The sequence below is a fragment of the Palaemon carinicauda genome, chromosome 17 (assembly GCF_036898095.1).
Source record: "Palaemon carinicauda isolate YSFRI2023 chromosome 17, ASM3689809v2, whole genome shotgun sequence".
NCBI lineage: Eukaryota > Metazoa > Arthropoda > Malacostraca > Decapoda > Palaemonidae > Palaemon > Palaemon carinicauda.
Genome location: NC_090741.1, coordinates 47,581,716 through 47,598,283, shown reverse-complemented (window position 1 = coordinate 47,598,283; position 16,568 = coordinate 47,581,716). Strand labels below are relative to the sequence as shown.

At 37.9% G+C, this 16,568-nt stretch overlaps 1 protein-coding gene and 1 long non-coding RNA gene across 2 annotated transcripts in view; one reads left to right on the top strand and one right to left on the bottom strand.

Moving 5' to 3' along the window:
• LOC137656729 (uncharacterized) overlaps positions 1-16,568 on the bottom strand; it is a 289,131-nt gene that overhangs the window by 105,473 nt on the left and 167,090 nt on the right. The window lies entirely within an intron of this gene.
• On the top strand, positions 6,893-14,804 carry LOC137656061 (uncharacterized). Its single transcript, XM_068390237.1, has 7 exons — positions 6,893-6,968; positions 7,411-7,536; positions 8,057-8,174; positions 8,339-12,751; positions 13,312-13,405; positions 13,508-13,618; positions 14,454-14,804. Exons 1-7 carry the CDS (start codon positions 6,894-6,896, stop codon positions 14,488-14,490), a joined length of 4,974 nt encoding a protein of 1,657 aa, XP_068246338.1. The 5' UTR covers position 6,893; the 3' UTR covers positions 14,491-14,804.

Genomic DNA, 16,568 nt, shown 5'->3' with positions numbered 1-16,568 from the left:
GCGTGCCAGGAAGCGTAAAGGCCGAAGGAGATCCTCGGGATAGTAGCGTGCCAGGAAGCGTAAAGGCCGAAGGACATCCTCGGGAAAGTAGCGTGCCAGGAAGCGTAAAGGCCGAAGGAGATCCCCGGGAAAGTAGCGTGCGAGGAAACGTAAAGGCAGAATGCGATCTTCGTGAAAATACCATAAGAGGAAATGTAAAGGAAGAAGACGATCCTCGTGAAAATATCATGCGAGGAAACATAAAGGCAGAATGCGATCTTCGTGAAAATATCATAAGAGGAAACGTAAAGGAAGAAGACGATCTTCGTGAACATATCATGCAAACTTGAGAAAAAATCTTAATAGGAAGGACAAGGATATTGCTTTGGCAAGGATAACACAAAGAACACAAGAGGAATTATCAGAAGAACAAAATAAAAACGTATAGAAAAGTGAGAACATTGAAAAGGAACTTCAAGACTACCAAGAAGCTAATAGCCCAGGAACACAAGGAGATTCTGCTAGTAATTGTGATGATTATGATGAAATTAGGACAGCAAAGGTAATGGGACAGAAGCAAATAGCTGATCTCGAAGGAAAATCTCAGGGCGAGAGAAAGCACCTTAGGAGGGAAGCAAAAGGTGTGGCATTCATAAGGATTAGACAAATTGCACAGGATAAAATCTCACAAGGAAAAAGTGACATAGTATATGCTCCTGTTCAACTATGGGAAGAGGCTCTGAAAGATAAGAAAACAGAAAAGAAACAGAAGGTTAATCTTGAAGAAATAAAAGAAGGAATTGTAGAAAGGCGTATCCAGTATTTTGAAAACATCATACGAGGAAATATAAAGGAAGAAGGCGATCTTCATGAAAATATCATACGAGGAAACATGCAGGAAGAAGGCGATCTTCGTGGACAATCTCCAAACATGAGAAAAAATCTTAGAAGGCCAAGGATATTGCTTTGGCAAGGATAACACAAATAATACAAAAGAAATTATCAGAAGAATAAAATGAAAACGTCTGCAGAAGTGAGAACAGTGAAAAGGAACTTAAAGGATACCAAGAAGCAAATAACCTAGAAACAGAAGGAGACTCTCCTAGTGAAGGTGATGATTATGAAGAAATTATAATGGTAAAAGTAATGGGACGCAAACAAAAAGCTGACCTTGCAGAAATATCTCAGGGCGAGAGAAAGCATCTTAGAAGGGAAGCAAAAGATGTGGCCTTCAAAAGGATTAGACAAATTGCACAGGATGAAATCTCACAAGAAAAGAGTGACAAAGTATATGCTCCTGTTTAACTATGGGAAGACGCTCTGAAAGACGAGAACACAGAAAAGAAACATAAGGTTTTCCTTGAAGAATTAAAGATGGAATTGTAGAAAGACGTATCCAGTATTTTGAAAATATCATACGAGGAAACATAAAGGAAGAAGGAAATCATCATGGACTATCTCGGGACTTGAGAAACCATCTTAAAAGGGCCGCAATAGATGTCTCCTTGGCTAGGATTAGAAATATCTTACAAGAGGTTATCAAAGATGAGAACTTGGGAGAGTAAAAAGGATATTGTTCAATAGAAGAAATAAAAAAGCAAAACCTAAACGTATACAAGAAACAATTCTGTTGGAGTAACCTAGAGGATGTTCACTGCAGAGGGAAAAAGCTGAGCTTCTTCTAGTATGCAACAGTTCCACGATGGAGTGGTATAAGCCTTTGTCATGTGAACAAATGGTCGGTTTTCTAAATGTATTCTTCCGGATGTCAACCTTATGGTTGCTCAGTTGGAATAATTTAGAAAACTGGCCCTGCAGAGGGAAAAAGCTTAGCTTTTTCTAGTATGCAGTCATATCCACAAAGGGTGCCTAAAATAATTTTGTTGGATTCAAAACGACATCGATCCCACATAGAAGTGGGAAAAGATGCAGACAAAGAAGAAGACTGGGGATGTAGATAAAAGAAGCTGAGGTTCTTTTAGTATGCTATGTTTCTTGAAGAAGAGGTATAAATTCTTTGTCATGTGAACATAGAAGGGTTGGTACTGGCCCTGTAGATAGAAGCTAAGGATCTTCTAGTATGCTATGTTCCTTGATGACAAGGTAAAAATTCTATCTCGTGTGAACATACGGGTTGGTACTGGCTCTGTAAATAGAAGCTGAGGTTCTTCTATTACACTATGTTCCTTGATGAAGAGGTATAAACTCTTTGCCATTTGAACATGGGTATTGGTACTGGTTCTGAAGATAGAAGCTAAGGTTCTTCTGGTATGCTATGTTCCTTGATGAAGAGGTAAAAACTTTTTCTCATGTGAACATAGAGGTTGCTATTGGCTCTGTAGAGAGAAGAAGCTGAGGTTCATCTATTACACTATGTTCCTTGATGAATAGGTATAAACTCTTTGTCAAGTAAACAAAAGGGTTGGTACTGGCCCTATAGATTGAAGATGCTAAGGTTCTTCTAGTATGCTATATTCCTTGATGAAGAGGCACAAACTCATTCTCGTGTGAACATAAGGGTTGGTACTGGCTCTGTACACATAAGAAGCTAAGGTTCTTCTAGTATGCTATATTCCTTGATGAAGAGGCACAAACTCTTTCTCAAGTCAACATATGGGTTGGTACTGGCTCTGTAGATGGAAGCTAATATTCTTCTAGTATGCTATGTTCCTTGATGAAGAGGTACAAACTCTTTCATATGTGAATATAAGGGTTGGTACTGGCCCTGTAGATAGAAAAAGCTAAGGTTCTTCAAGTATGATATGTTCTTTGATGAAGAGGTACAAACATTTTCTCATGTGAACATGAAGGTTGGTACTGGCCCTGTAGATAAAAGGAGCTAATGTTCTTTTAGTATGCTATGTTCCTTGACGAAGAGGTACAAACTCCTTTTCATGTGAACATAAGAGTTGGTACTGGCTCTGAGGATGGAAGCAGCTCATGTTCTTCTAGTATGCTATGTTCTTTGATGAAGAGGTACAAACTCCTTCTCATGTGAACATAAGGGTTGAAACTATATATGTAGATAGAAGAAGCTATGGTTCTTCTATTATGTTGTGTTCCTTGATGATGAGGTACAAAATTCTTCTAACGTGAACAATTGGGTTGGAATTGGCTATATAGATAGAAGAAGCAGAGGTTCTTCTAGCATGCTACGTTCCTTGGTGAAGAGGTAAAACCTCCTTCTCAAGAAACATAGCATACTAGAAGAACCTCAGCTTCTTCTATCTACAGAGCCTGTACCAACCCTTATGTTCACATGAGGAGTTTGTACCTCTTCATCAAGGAACATAGCATACTAGAAGAACCTTAGCTTCTTTCATCCACAGAGCCAGTACCAACCCATATGTTGACTTGAGAAAGAGTTTGTGTCTCTTCATCAAGGAATATAGCATACTAGAAGAACCTTAGCTTCTTCTGTGTACAGAGCCAGTACCAACCCCTATGTTCACATAAGAAAGACTTTGTACCTCTTCATCAAGGAACATAGCATATTAGAAGAACCTTAGCTTCTTTTAAATACAGGGCCAGTACCAGCCCTTATGTTCACATGAGAAGAAGTTTGTACCTCTTCATCAAAGAACACAGCCTACCATAAGAATCTCAATTTCTTCTATCTACAGAGCCAGTTCCAACCCTTATGTTCACATGAGAAGGAGGAGTCTTCGTGGAGCAGAAGTATCGATTTAAAAGCTCAAGATAGAGACGACTGGCGAAATCTAACCGACGCCCTTCGAGTCAACAGGCTAGGAGGAGATGATGATGATGATGAATCAAAAAAGTTCAAACATTTGAGTGAACAGGTGTTATTGATGATGGAGCTGATATATAGACATAGCTATTCGATGCAGTCGCTACTGTATACCGGTGACCTAGTATTGGATAATTATAGTTATGAACCTGTCCTTGGTTATGTGAAGTCTTGGTTGGAAAAACTATTTTCACAAGGAGTGGCACAGAATCGGGTAATTGAATCAGTAGAACTTCAATAGTTCGAACTAGCAGCAAACTTTTCTATGTTGAACAGGCTGACATAAGTCTCTTTATAGTTTATGTATGAAAGATGTGTTTTAATGTTGTTACTGTTCTTGAAATATTTTATATTAATAGTTTATAACTTTTCATATAGTTTATTTGGGCCTATTCCTTATTCCCTTTCCTCACTGGGCGATTTCTCCCTGTTGGAGCCCTTAATAATAATAATAATAATAATAATAATAATAATAATAATAATAATAATAATAATAATTCTAGAAAAACTAGAGGCTAAAGTAGCTCCAGGACTCGTGCAGAAAAGCGTGATCCTAGGAACGGTGCACATAATAAGAAGAGATGGACTCCTAGGGAACATTGACCCCACATAAAAGTGGGAAAAGATGCAGACAAAGAAGAAGAAGAAGAAGAAGAAGGAGGCAGGATGCAACCCGGAACCTTACACTATAAATACCACCCAGTCGACAGACTGTGATTGAGGAAAGAATAAAAAAATAATAATAATGATAACTAGCGAAACCCATGTAAATTACACGAAATGACATTTTCAATACTAATTATCTTGTTCCTAACCAATACATGTTAGAATAAAATGTACCGAGATTAATTTTATAATCTAGGTTTTGGAAATTGATAGAACTCAATTTTTTGTCTAATATTAAAAAAAAAAAAGTCAGGTGCTAAGGACAAAATTGGGAAATCTATATAAGATGTGGTTTGGATAAGTAATCAAAGTCTAATGTGAATTAGTAAGAGTATACCATGAAATTATTTCCGTTTTCTTTAAAGCATGAATTTGTAAGAGTATACCATGAAATTATTTCCATTTTCTTTAAAGCGTGACACACAAAATAAATAACGCACACGATATCGTATCAATATACAGATAATAAAGGAGGTTTTCTTCTAGAAGGAGGGAGAAAATTGGATGGCGAGAGAAGGTGAAGGATGATATGGAGAGAAGGGGTTTGGTGGAAGATTATGACTTTGATCTAAGGCATTGAAGAGGGCACATCAGGCAAATGACCCCGTAATGTAGAGATCACGGTGGGAAAGAAAGATAGAAGGAAAGTTTTGTTCAAAAGAAAAGTATTAAAAAAGTAATAGTTTCTCTCGACACATTTACCATATCAACAACTCTCTCTCTCTCTCTCTCTCTCTCTCTCTCTCTCTCTCTCTCTCAGACATACCATCTTATACCAAATATTATATATGTGAAAGGAAATCCTCAGTTTATAAACAAGGTGAGAGAGAGAGAGAGAGAGAGAGAGAGAGAGAGAGAAACTTTCCTAAATTTATAAATAAGGTGAGAGAGAGAGAGAGAGAGAGAGAGAGAGAGAGAGAGAAACTTTCCTAAATTTATAAATAAGGTGAGAGAGAGAGAGAGAGAGAGAGAGAGAGAGACTTCGGCCACTGCGCTGTTTCTAATTTACTTTTTTTTAATATTTAGAGCAATTCTCCTGAGATAAAGGAGAAAATTGTTGATCCTTCCACGTATATTAACACGAAGAATGGCTTATAAAATTTTTAAATAAATGGACCAAGCTTGAACAGTAACAATTTAAGTTATAATAAGTAAAACAAGATTAATATTGTTTTTTTTAGTATTCTACTAGGTTTCTGGATGAATTTTCTTATACCTATTTGTTTCCTTTTTACAAGAGCTACACATTTTCTGGAGCCGCTAATTTCAGCCACGAGCTGCCACTGGGTTTGACTCTTTAAAATGGTACAGTTGGCTTCATTAATTCCGGTACATTTCATGGGAAGCTAAGGAGACGACAGTGTGCCAGAATTAATGAAGACAACTGTACTAGATTTAAAACACTTCTAATAATAATAATCGAGATCATAGATATGGGAGATCAGAAGGACAGAGGATTATCACTTTCACGATTATTACTATTATTATTATTATCATTATTATTATCATTATTACTTTCTAAGCTCCAACCCTAGTTGAAAAATCAGGATGCTATAAGCCAAAGGGCACCAACAGGGAAAAAAGCCCAGTGAGGGAAGGAAACAAGGAAAATTTAATTTTCTAAGAACAGTACAAACATTAAAATAAATATTTCCTATTTAAACTATAGAAACCTTAACAAAACTAGAGGAAAAGAAATTAGATAGAATGTTGTGGCCGAGAGTAACCTCAAGCAAGAGAACTCTAACTCAAGACAGCGGAAGACCATGGTACAGAGGGTACGGCACTACCCAAGACTAGAGAACAATAGTTTCATTTTGGAGTGTCCTTCTCCTAGGAGAGCTGCTTACCATAGCTAAAGAGTCTCTTCTACCCTTACCAAGAGGACAGTAGCCAGTTAACAATTACAATGATGTGAATTACCCCTTGGGTGAAGAAGAATTGTTTGGTAATCTCAGAGTTATCAAGTATATGAAGACAGAGGAGAATATGTAAAGAATAGATCAGACAATTTGGTGTATGTGTAAGCAAAGGGAAAACTAACCGTAACCAATAAGAAAGATCCAATGTAGTAATGCCTGGTCAGTCAAAGCACCCAATAACTCTCTAGCAGTAGTATTTCAACGGGTGGCTGGTGCCCTGGCCAACTTATTACCTACAATATATATATATATATACACTTTTTGTGCATAGATGTTTGTGTGTATATATAAGTCCTTCTGTATGTATACACAGCCGTTTATACCGATAAAATATTGATATGACAAATGTGCACTTGATTTGCTTTGAAAAAAACTACATGTTTGAAGAGTAAATTGCTATTGACGAAGAAATTGCTGCACATAAGAGACGCCTCCAAATCAGGCCTAATTACATGAAGGACATCTATACCTCCAGACGAGTGAGAGCATCTTCTATACCACGTCACTGAACATGAGGCTAATCATTGAAGCTACAGCACTGGTGTATATAAGGAGGTGGTTGGCTCAGCTGAGACATGTTCTTCTTCTTCTTCAGCTCAGAGAAGATGCAGGTCTCCCAGCTTCTCTTCTTGGTGCTGTCTTCAGCAACGGTAAATTGAGAGCCTTTTACGCCTACTGCTTTTTAAAATGACCTAATTTAATTTACAAGATACAAAACTTCTTTATTATTGACGTCATAAATTTCAAATATCGAAGCGCACTTGAATCATTCATTGTAGTCAATCTATATTGAAATAGTTTCATTTTGGATGAATAAATTCAATTATTGAAAAAGAATACCAGAAGAGTGAGCTTTACTCAAAATTTAAGGACAAATCTTTTGCCAAAGACATTTGTCACTACAGCAACATAACTTGGCCCAACATACATGCCCAAAATATCTAAATACCAAATAAACATAAATCAGAGAAATCTACCTTATCAGGATGGATAGATTGCATACAGAAGCAATTAACTGAACTAATGATGCAATTAACAAAATTAGAGATGTAAACAGCCTTCTACATATCTACTCATCATCTCCATCCCCAGCTGGGGTCCTGTGCGTCTCTGAGGGAGGAAGTGACATCCCAGGTGTGTGGTGAGACAATCTCCTTAGACTTCTCTGCCCAAATCCCACAAGTGACCTGCTCATCAACATGCCCCGGTGATATGCAGGTAAATCTACTTCATTAGTCTCGTACTCTTTGAACTATTGCCGCTTGAACCAGACCCTTTGGGTCAGTCTGTTCTGCTTTGTGGATCTTCAGTGTTCAGTACACATTGATTCTTGGGTCTAAGAACAAGTTCTCTCCTTCCTTGGATACATTCCATTACCAGCTGTAATGTTGTATTCTCCTTTTGTAGAAGAAGAATGTCGCAAGAAATTGCAAGTGTTTTATGTTATCTAAAGTTTTTTTTATCTAATTTCTATAAATTAGGAGTCAGACATCCTCATTTCAGCAACAAGCATACAAACATAAATAACTTCAGTAATACAACAAATATTATCTACTCTATGAAAAGTATGATAGCAATATATTTTAAAAAGCTATTGAATTAGTTTGTGTGACACTTTGAGAGTAACCTCTCTCTCACAAAATCGGTGCATAAGCAGGTCCAATTTGCCTGAAATCCAAAAACACTTATTGAAGGTTTGGGAAAGAGGGAACCATAATATTGTTTCATCTTGTTTAAGACTTGGTCAGCGGGATCAGTCTACAAGAGACTATCTGCACTCTCGCCATTCAGACTTATGGTGGAATTGCAGTACAACTACTATGGAGTTTCGTGCAATCTTATTGAATCAGTAACAGGTAAGGGTTTAAAATTTTTCAGGAACGTTTGGTTACAAAATATATTCTATGTAGTTAATTACAGGTTGAAAATCATAGATAATTTCAGTTATGAAATAACTTTACATGTTAAAATATGAAGAAGAAAATTTACACAATATTAATGTGGGAACGATTTATTACAGACGAAGAACTCCTCAACAACTATCGAGATGAGAGTGGCATATGCAATTCATTGGCAACAACAATTCAAACTCCAAGTGCAACATCTGCAACTGAGGAATCATCTGCAGCAGAAACTTCAGTTATTGTTACTGATTACACATATGCTACATCTCCATCAGGAACTTCAATTATAGATGAGGAAAATACATCTGCAACAGGCACCACTAGCAATGGAATGACAACGGCTTCAGGAACTGGAACAGCCTCTGGAACAGGATCTTCAGCTTCTGGTTATGAGACATCTGCATCTGGAACTTCAGGTTCTTACGCTGAAAGCACATTTGCTACGGGTACCACTAACAATGGAATAACAACAGCTTCAGTAATGTATACTTCAGGAACTGGAACAGACTATGGAACAGGATCCTCAGTTACTGGTTCTGAAATATCTGCATCTGGAACTTCAGGTTCTTACGCTGAAAGCACATTTGCTACGGGTACCACTAACAATGGAATAACAACAGCTTCAGTAGCATATACTTCAGGAACTGAAACAGCCTCTGGAACAGGATCCTCAGCTACTGGTTCTGGGACATCTGCATCTGGAACTTCAGGTTCTTATACTGAAAATACATCTGCAACAGATAGTGTGATCAATGGAATAACAACTGCTTCAGCACAATATATTTCAGGAACTGAAATATCCTATGTAACAGGATCTTCAGTTACTGGATCTGAAAAATCTCCATCTGGATTTTCCGGTTCTTATGCAGAAAGCACATCTGCTACAGGTACCACTAGCAATGGAATAACAACAGCTTCAGTAGCATATACTTCAGGAACTGAAACAGCCTCTGGAACAGGATCCTCAGTTACTGGTTCTGGAACATCTCCATCTGGAACTTCAGGTTCCTACGCTGAAAGCACAATTGCTATGGGTACCACTAACAATGGAATAACAACAGCTTCAGTAGCATATACTTCAGGAACTGAAACAGCCACTGGAACAGGATCATCAGTTACTGGTTCTGGAACATCGGCATCTGGAACTTCAGGTTCCTACGCTGAAAGCACATTTGCTACGGGTACCACTAACAATGGAATAACAACAGCTTCAGTAGCATATACCTCAGGAACTGAAACAGCCTCTGGAACAGAAACCTCAGTTACTGGTTCTGGAACATCTGCATCTGGAACTTCAGGTTCCTACGCTGAAAGCACATTTGCTACGGGTACCACTAACAATGGAATAACAACAGCTTCAGTAATCTATACTTCAGGAACTGAAACAGCCTCTGGAACAGGATCTTCAGCTACTGTTTCTGGGACATCTGCATCTGGAACTTCAGGTTCTTATACTGAAAAAACATCTGCAACAGATAGTGTGATCAATGGAATAACAACTGCTTCAGCACAATATATTTCAGGAACTGAAACATCCTATGAAACAGGATCTTCAGTTACTGGATCTGAAACATCTCCATCTGGAACTTCAGGTTCTTATGCTGAAAGCACATTTGCTACGGGTACCACTAACAATGGAATAACAACAGCTTCAGTAGCATATACTTCAGGAACTGAAACAGCCTCTGGAACAGGATCCTCAGTTACTGGTTCTGGAACATCTCCATCTGGAACTTCAGGTTCCTACGCTGAAAGCACATTTGCTACGGGTACCACTAACAATGGAATAACAACAGCTTCAGTAGCATATACTTCAGGAACTGAAACAACCTCTGGAACAGGATCATCAGTTACTGGTTCTGGAACATCTGCATCTGGAACTTCAGGTTCCTACGCTGAAAGCACATTTGCTACGGGTACCACTAACAATGGAATAACAACAGCTTCAGTAGCATATACCTCAGGAACTGAAACAGCCTCTGGAACAGGATCCTCAGTTACTGGTTCTGGAACATCTCCATCTGGAACTTCAGGTTCCTACGCTGGAAGCACATTTGCTACGGGTACCACTAACAATGGAATAACAACAGCTTCAGTAATCTATACTTCAGGAACTGAAACAGCCTCTGGAACAGGATCTTCAGCTACTGGTTCTGGGACATCTGCATCTGGAACTTCAGGTTCTTATACTGAAAATACATCTGCAACAGATACTGTGATCAATGGAATAACAACTGCTTCAGCACAATATATTTCAGGAACTGAAATATCCTATGTAACAGGATCTTCAGTTACTGGATCTGAAACATCTCCATCTGGATTTTCCGGTTCTTATGCAGAAAGCACATCTGCTACAGGTACCACTAGCAATGGAATAACAACAGCTTCAGTAGCATATACTTCAGGAACTGAAACAGCCTCTGGAACAGGATCTTCAGTTACTGGTTCTGAAACATCTGCATCTGGAACTTCAGGTTCTTACGCTGAAAGCACATTTGCTACGGGTACCACTAACAATGGAATAACAACAGCTTCAGTAGCATATACTTCAGGAACTGAAACAGCCTATGGAACAGGATCCTCAGTTACTGGTTCTGAAACATCTGCATCTGGAACTTCAGGTTCTTATGCTGAAAGCACATTTGCTACGGGTACCACTAACAATGGAATAACAACAGCTTCAGTAGCATACACTTCAGGAACTGAAACAGCCTCTGGAACAGGATCCTCAGTTACTGGTTCTGGAACATCTCCATCTGGAACTTCAGGTTCTTATGCTGAAAGCACATTTGCTACGGGTACCACTAACAATGGAATAACAACAGCTTCAGTAGCATATACTTCGGGAACTGAAACAGCCTATGAAACAGGATCCTCAGTTACTGGTTCTGAAACATCTGCATCTGGAACTTCAGGTTCTTATACTGAAAATTCATCTGCAACAGACAGTGTGATCAATGGAATAACAACTGCTTCAGCACAATATATTTCAGGAACTGAAACATCCTATGAAACAGGATCTTCAGTTACTGGATCTGAAACATCTCCATCTGAATTTTCCGGTTCTTATGCTGAAAGCACACCTACTACAGGTACCACTAGCAATGGAATAACAACAGCTTCAGTAGCATATACCTCTGGAACTGAAACAGTCTCTGGAACAGGATCTTCAATAACTGGTTCTGAAACATCTCCATCTGGAACTTCAGGTTCTTATGCTGAAAGCACTTCTGCTACAGGTACCACTAACAATGGAATAACAACAGCTTCAGTAGCATATACTTCAAGAACTGAAACAGCCTCTGGAACAGGATCCTCAGCTACTGGTTCTGAAACATCTGCTTCTGGAACTTCAGGTTCTTATGTTGAAAGCACATCTGCTACAGGTACCACTGGCAATGGCGTAACAACTGCTTCTGTAACATATACTTCAGGAACTGAAACAGCCTCTGGAACAGGATTCTCAGTTACTGGCTCGGAAACATCTCCATCAGGTGCTTCAGTTTCTTATGTTGAAAATACATCTGCTACAGGTACCACTGGCAATGGAATTGCAACTGTTTCAGGACAATATATTTCAGGTACTGAAACTGTTTCAGGAACAGCATTTTCAGTTACAGCTTCCGAAACTTCATCTCCATCAGGGGCATCAGTTTCATATGTTGAAAGTACTTCTGCAGCAAGTAGTGTTAGTGTTGAGGTTACAACTGCTTCAGGGAATTCTTTCACTGAGACAAACTCTGCAGAAGTCACAGGTACAACAGTTATAGGAATGAAAACAACTAATGAAGAACTATCTACTTTAGATAGTGACAATGAAGTAAAAACTCCAGGCACTTCCTTTGTTACTTCAAAAACTACTACACCTGAATCACCTGATGTTACTACAAATGTGCCATCTACTTCTCTTGAACTTACAACTACTCCAGAAATAGAAACAAATGCACCTCAAGAAACCACCAATCCTGGAATGAAAACAACTATTGAAGAACTATCTACTTTAGATAGTGACAATGAAGTAAAAACTCCAGGCACTTCCTTTGTTACTTCAAAAACTACTACACCTGCATCACCTGATGTTACCACAAATGTACCATCTACTTCTCTTGAACTGACAACTACTCCAGAAATAGAAACAAATGCACCTCAAGAAACCACCAATCCTGGATGTGGTAAAAATGAACAAGTTAATAACGGAGAACAGATAGATGTAGTTACTACCACTGAACCTACAATAACTACAACCACAACTATGCCCACTACCACCACTACCACAACTGTACCTGTAACTACCACCACCACTCCTACTACGACCATCACAACCACAACCACCACAGCAACTACCTCCACAACTACAACTACACCTGCTCCAGTATATGTCTGTCCTAGTGGATGGCAGAGGTTCGCTGACTCATGCTACCGCGTGTCTTCAGTGAAAGGCTCTTGGGACTCGGGAAATAAATACTGCACAGATAAAGGTGGTTCTTACGTTACAATCTCTTCATTAAATGAACAGAACTTTGTTAAAGGTAAGCAACTGATTGGGTACTTTCGGCCTTTTTACACCAGTTTTCTGAGAACAATAATGTACATGGAAAAGGAATCTTTCTGAAACGCATAATTCCAATGAAAAATAATCAGTCATTCTTGAGTATTAATAGTATTTAGTATTGCATTACATAAAATTTACATTATATGATACATTTACGAAGGGAATTTTAATGCCTAAGAAAGCTCTGTACATTATCCTATACACAAAACTTACAGTATATGATGCCTTTATAAAGGGAATTCTCACTCTTGAAAAAGCTCTGTACTTTGTCCTATCTTTTTGAAAAACACACATTTAACTGACGGAGAGTGGATTAACATTTTATTCTTTACTTATAGAATATGTATGATTATTTTAGCATCATTTGGTCCATCAGACAGTGTAAAATTTTCTTACAGACTCGGCCTTTAATATCACATTAATTTCTAGCACAAGCATTTTTTCCCTTCTTGAATATCTGGAAGCTTCTGCATCTTAGATAATAGTGTATATCATTGAATCCTCTGAATATTAAAAGTATTTTTCGTCCTTATGAAGGTCTGCTAAGTGATAACACATGGATAGGCTACAATGACAAAGCTAAAGAAGGAACCTTCGTTTGGTCGTCTGGTGAAACCTCTACATACAAGTTGTAAGGATCGTTTTACAATCACATACTGATAATTATATATTTGTTCATAATATGTCACATCATCTTGTTTCCTTTTCATTTATATTTACTATCACCACTTAGATTTAACAGCGGAGAACCAAACAACGGATTCTGGAGCTCAGAAGACTGCGTTGAAATGCGGAAGGAATATGGCTACAAATGGAATGATGAGGGCTGCTCTTCTAGTAACTAGTGAGTGTTGCAGAGAGATTAACAACAAAGAATTCTTTCTTACCGAATCATCTGTGCTCTGTCTCATAATGACATTTTGGGTGGCTTCCCGCCACTTGGGAATAATTGTTCACTTAACCCTCCATTATTGCTTTCACTTCGGACCAGCATGAATCTATAAACTCTCATTGCAGTCAACCTAGATATTTGTATCTCCCCCATAAATCATTTAGTGCTATACATTTTGGGATACTAATTACATTATATTTTACCTGATGCAATTTTAGCAGATAGTACTGCACCTCAATCAGGATACTGTCTAGATTGTACTGTATGTGGTGCAATGTTTGTAGTTAGTAATTGAGTACTGGTAATATGCTTTTAGGTTCCAAATACCATACTGTTTCCCTTCCACGTTCCACACATTCCCTTTAACAAATATTTTCTAGTTAAACTATAACAAATATTAATTTAAACTATAAATATATAATACAGTATTACTCCCAAGATAACTAAATCTTTCATTTGCTGAAATGATAAGAGGTGCTCGAACAAACAAACTAAATCACCTGGACTCCTTTATGTGTGACCATGTCACTGTTAAATTCTTGGGGGGGGGGGGGGGAGGAGGAATTAGCTTTACTGATCATTAAACTATCTCTTGTTTTATTCAACTCACCATTCCTTTCTAGTGGGAGAATTCATTTCCAATGTTATTTCAATAAGACACTATTGAGAAAGATGATTATTCATATTTATTCTCAATTGCATGTTTTTTTTTTCTTGTCTATTTTGTGATCAATCAGATAATTTAATTCAATGTTTACTGATGCTTTTATTAACATCTTCTTTTCAGTTATGCTTGCGAGACTACCCTGGTTGTACAGGCATAAAGCACCTTGGCGCTTTCTGACCTAAGAAATTTCTGGATGCAACAGAAAAGCCAATTTCATCTAATTCAACTGGAACTTAAATAAAGGCCTTCATATTAGCATATATATACCAAAATATTGGCATGCTCTGTTTATAAATACATCAGGATAAATGTTTTCCAAGGCACTATAAACTCTCAGTGACTCTCTCTATTTGTTATCAGATGTAGCACAATTGAAAAAATATAATAAAGAGCATTGAAATAGAACATATGATTAACCTATGATACATTCAACAGGAACAGGATAAACCAGCTTAAACATGGCAAGAAATTTAGAACCAATTTATTAGGGTGCACAAGCCTTGTAATTTCTGAAATATCGTCAGCAAGAACTAGAACAAGTTTTTAATAACTTTCCATTAAAGTGTACAAGATTTACACCTTAGAGAGAAACTATCCCAAATTTTATTTGGATCTAATAAATATTAAGGTATTTAAAAACTTCTCTTTATCCTTTTTTTCTTTGTATTTTCTGTCTTTAATCAATACAAGCTGCTGAATTACCTAAAAGATAAATGTAAAAATTTGAAGAAAAAAAATTGTCACTACCTGTAGGATAACCAGAGAAGTTTAAGTGATGTGGCCATGTATCAAGTATAACATGTATGTTCTTGTAATATTTCTGATAATCTATGTTAGCCTACCCACTTACATTTGAATTAGCAAAACCAAAATGCTACCTTCACAGTTCCAGGGTGCCAAGACAACAGCACAACATTAGTGCGAGTAACTGCTACCCCGCATGTCATGTGACAATAACCCTCCAATGAACCTACGATAGGATACGCTACCTTAACTACCACTAATAATCCTATACCAGAAATTTACTCTCTATATATCCTCCTATCAACTAAACACAATAGATGTCATAATCCAGAGAAGCTCTTACTAACAGCTATTCTTCATACCAGCAGTAATAAAAGACAATCTGCGATGCCCAATACAGTACAACCTTTCCATACAAAAGCTGTGTCAACTAGATCGCCACTTGCTACTATTCGTCCCTCATTTCCTGTTCCAGTTCTATTCGCCTAATCTTTACCTTGGCTCTTTCTTAACTAACATTGCATGCCCCACTACTCATGGTTATTCTATATTTCCACAAACATACCCACATTCTCCCTCAGGCTCACCAACCAAAGAGTATTATTGTCCTATCAGCAACCATTCACTAATGCCTTGCCCCTCATACAGGGAGCTGTCTCTGTTTGACTGACGCAGTTCTACCTCATCATCTTCATTCATTTTGCGATATTCATCACTCGTCTCCTACTTCGACTAGTCAGTAATTCCTGTAATGTCTAGGATTTGTCCCAGTAAACCATCAACAGATACATCAATACGAGAATGGAGATTTGTCGCCTATCTCTTCCTTATTGGGTTGAGCATCAATAATTTTGTGGTTTCAACAATACATATTCCCAATGTTTGTCAGTACCAAACTAAACTGCCATCACTCAGGCTGGAACATTCCCCTTTGAAACAACGATTCCTCATCCTGCTTCAACCTCGGTGACATCTTATAACAGAATAATGTCCAAACTATTCCACCAACTATTCCTGTGGTCTCAATAATTCCATATCCAATTTCCCTATATGCTGTTCTGGAGAAATGTGTGATGTTCCACTTGTCGATCACTTCCTTGAAAGTTTTTATACAAACCAAAAGAAATCAGCTATTGTCTATCAGCATATCGCCCATCTTTTCCATCTCTTGGAACATTAAATCTAACTCACCAGCAATTTCAGACACTTTCTCTGACCACAACCCCTTTCAAATCGCCACACTGCCTATAGACCACGATCAATCACATAGAGATACAGGCCTCGCCCGTAATGTGATACATCTATTGTTATTCTCTCGCCTACTGAGTTATGGAAGTTGGTCTTTCTACGCCATTCCACACCCGCTGAATTTCTTAGTTCGTCAATCCATCGTCTTCTCTACTTTCCTCGTTTCTTTTGTAATCTCTAGTAACCCATTCTGCTATTATTAATGTCCATCTATTATCTGTCTCATTATATGTCCTGCCCATG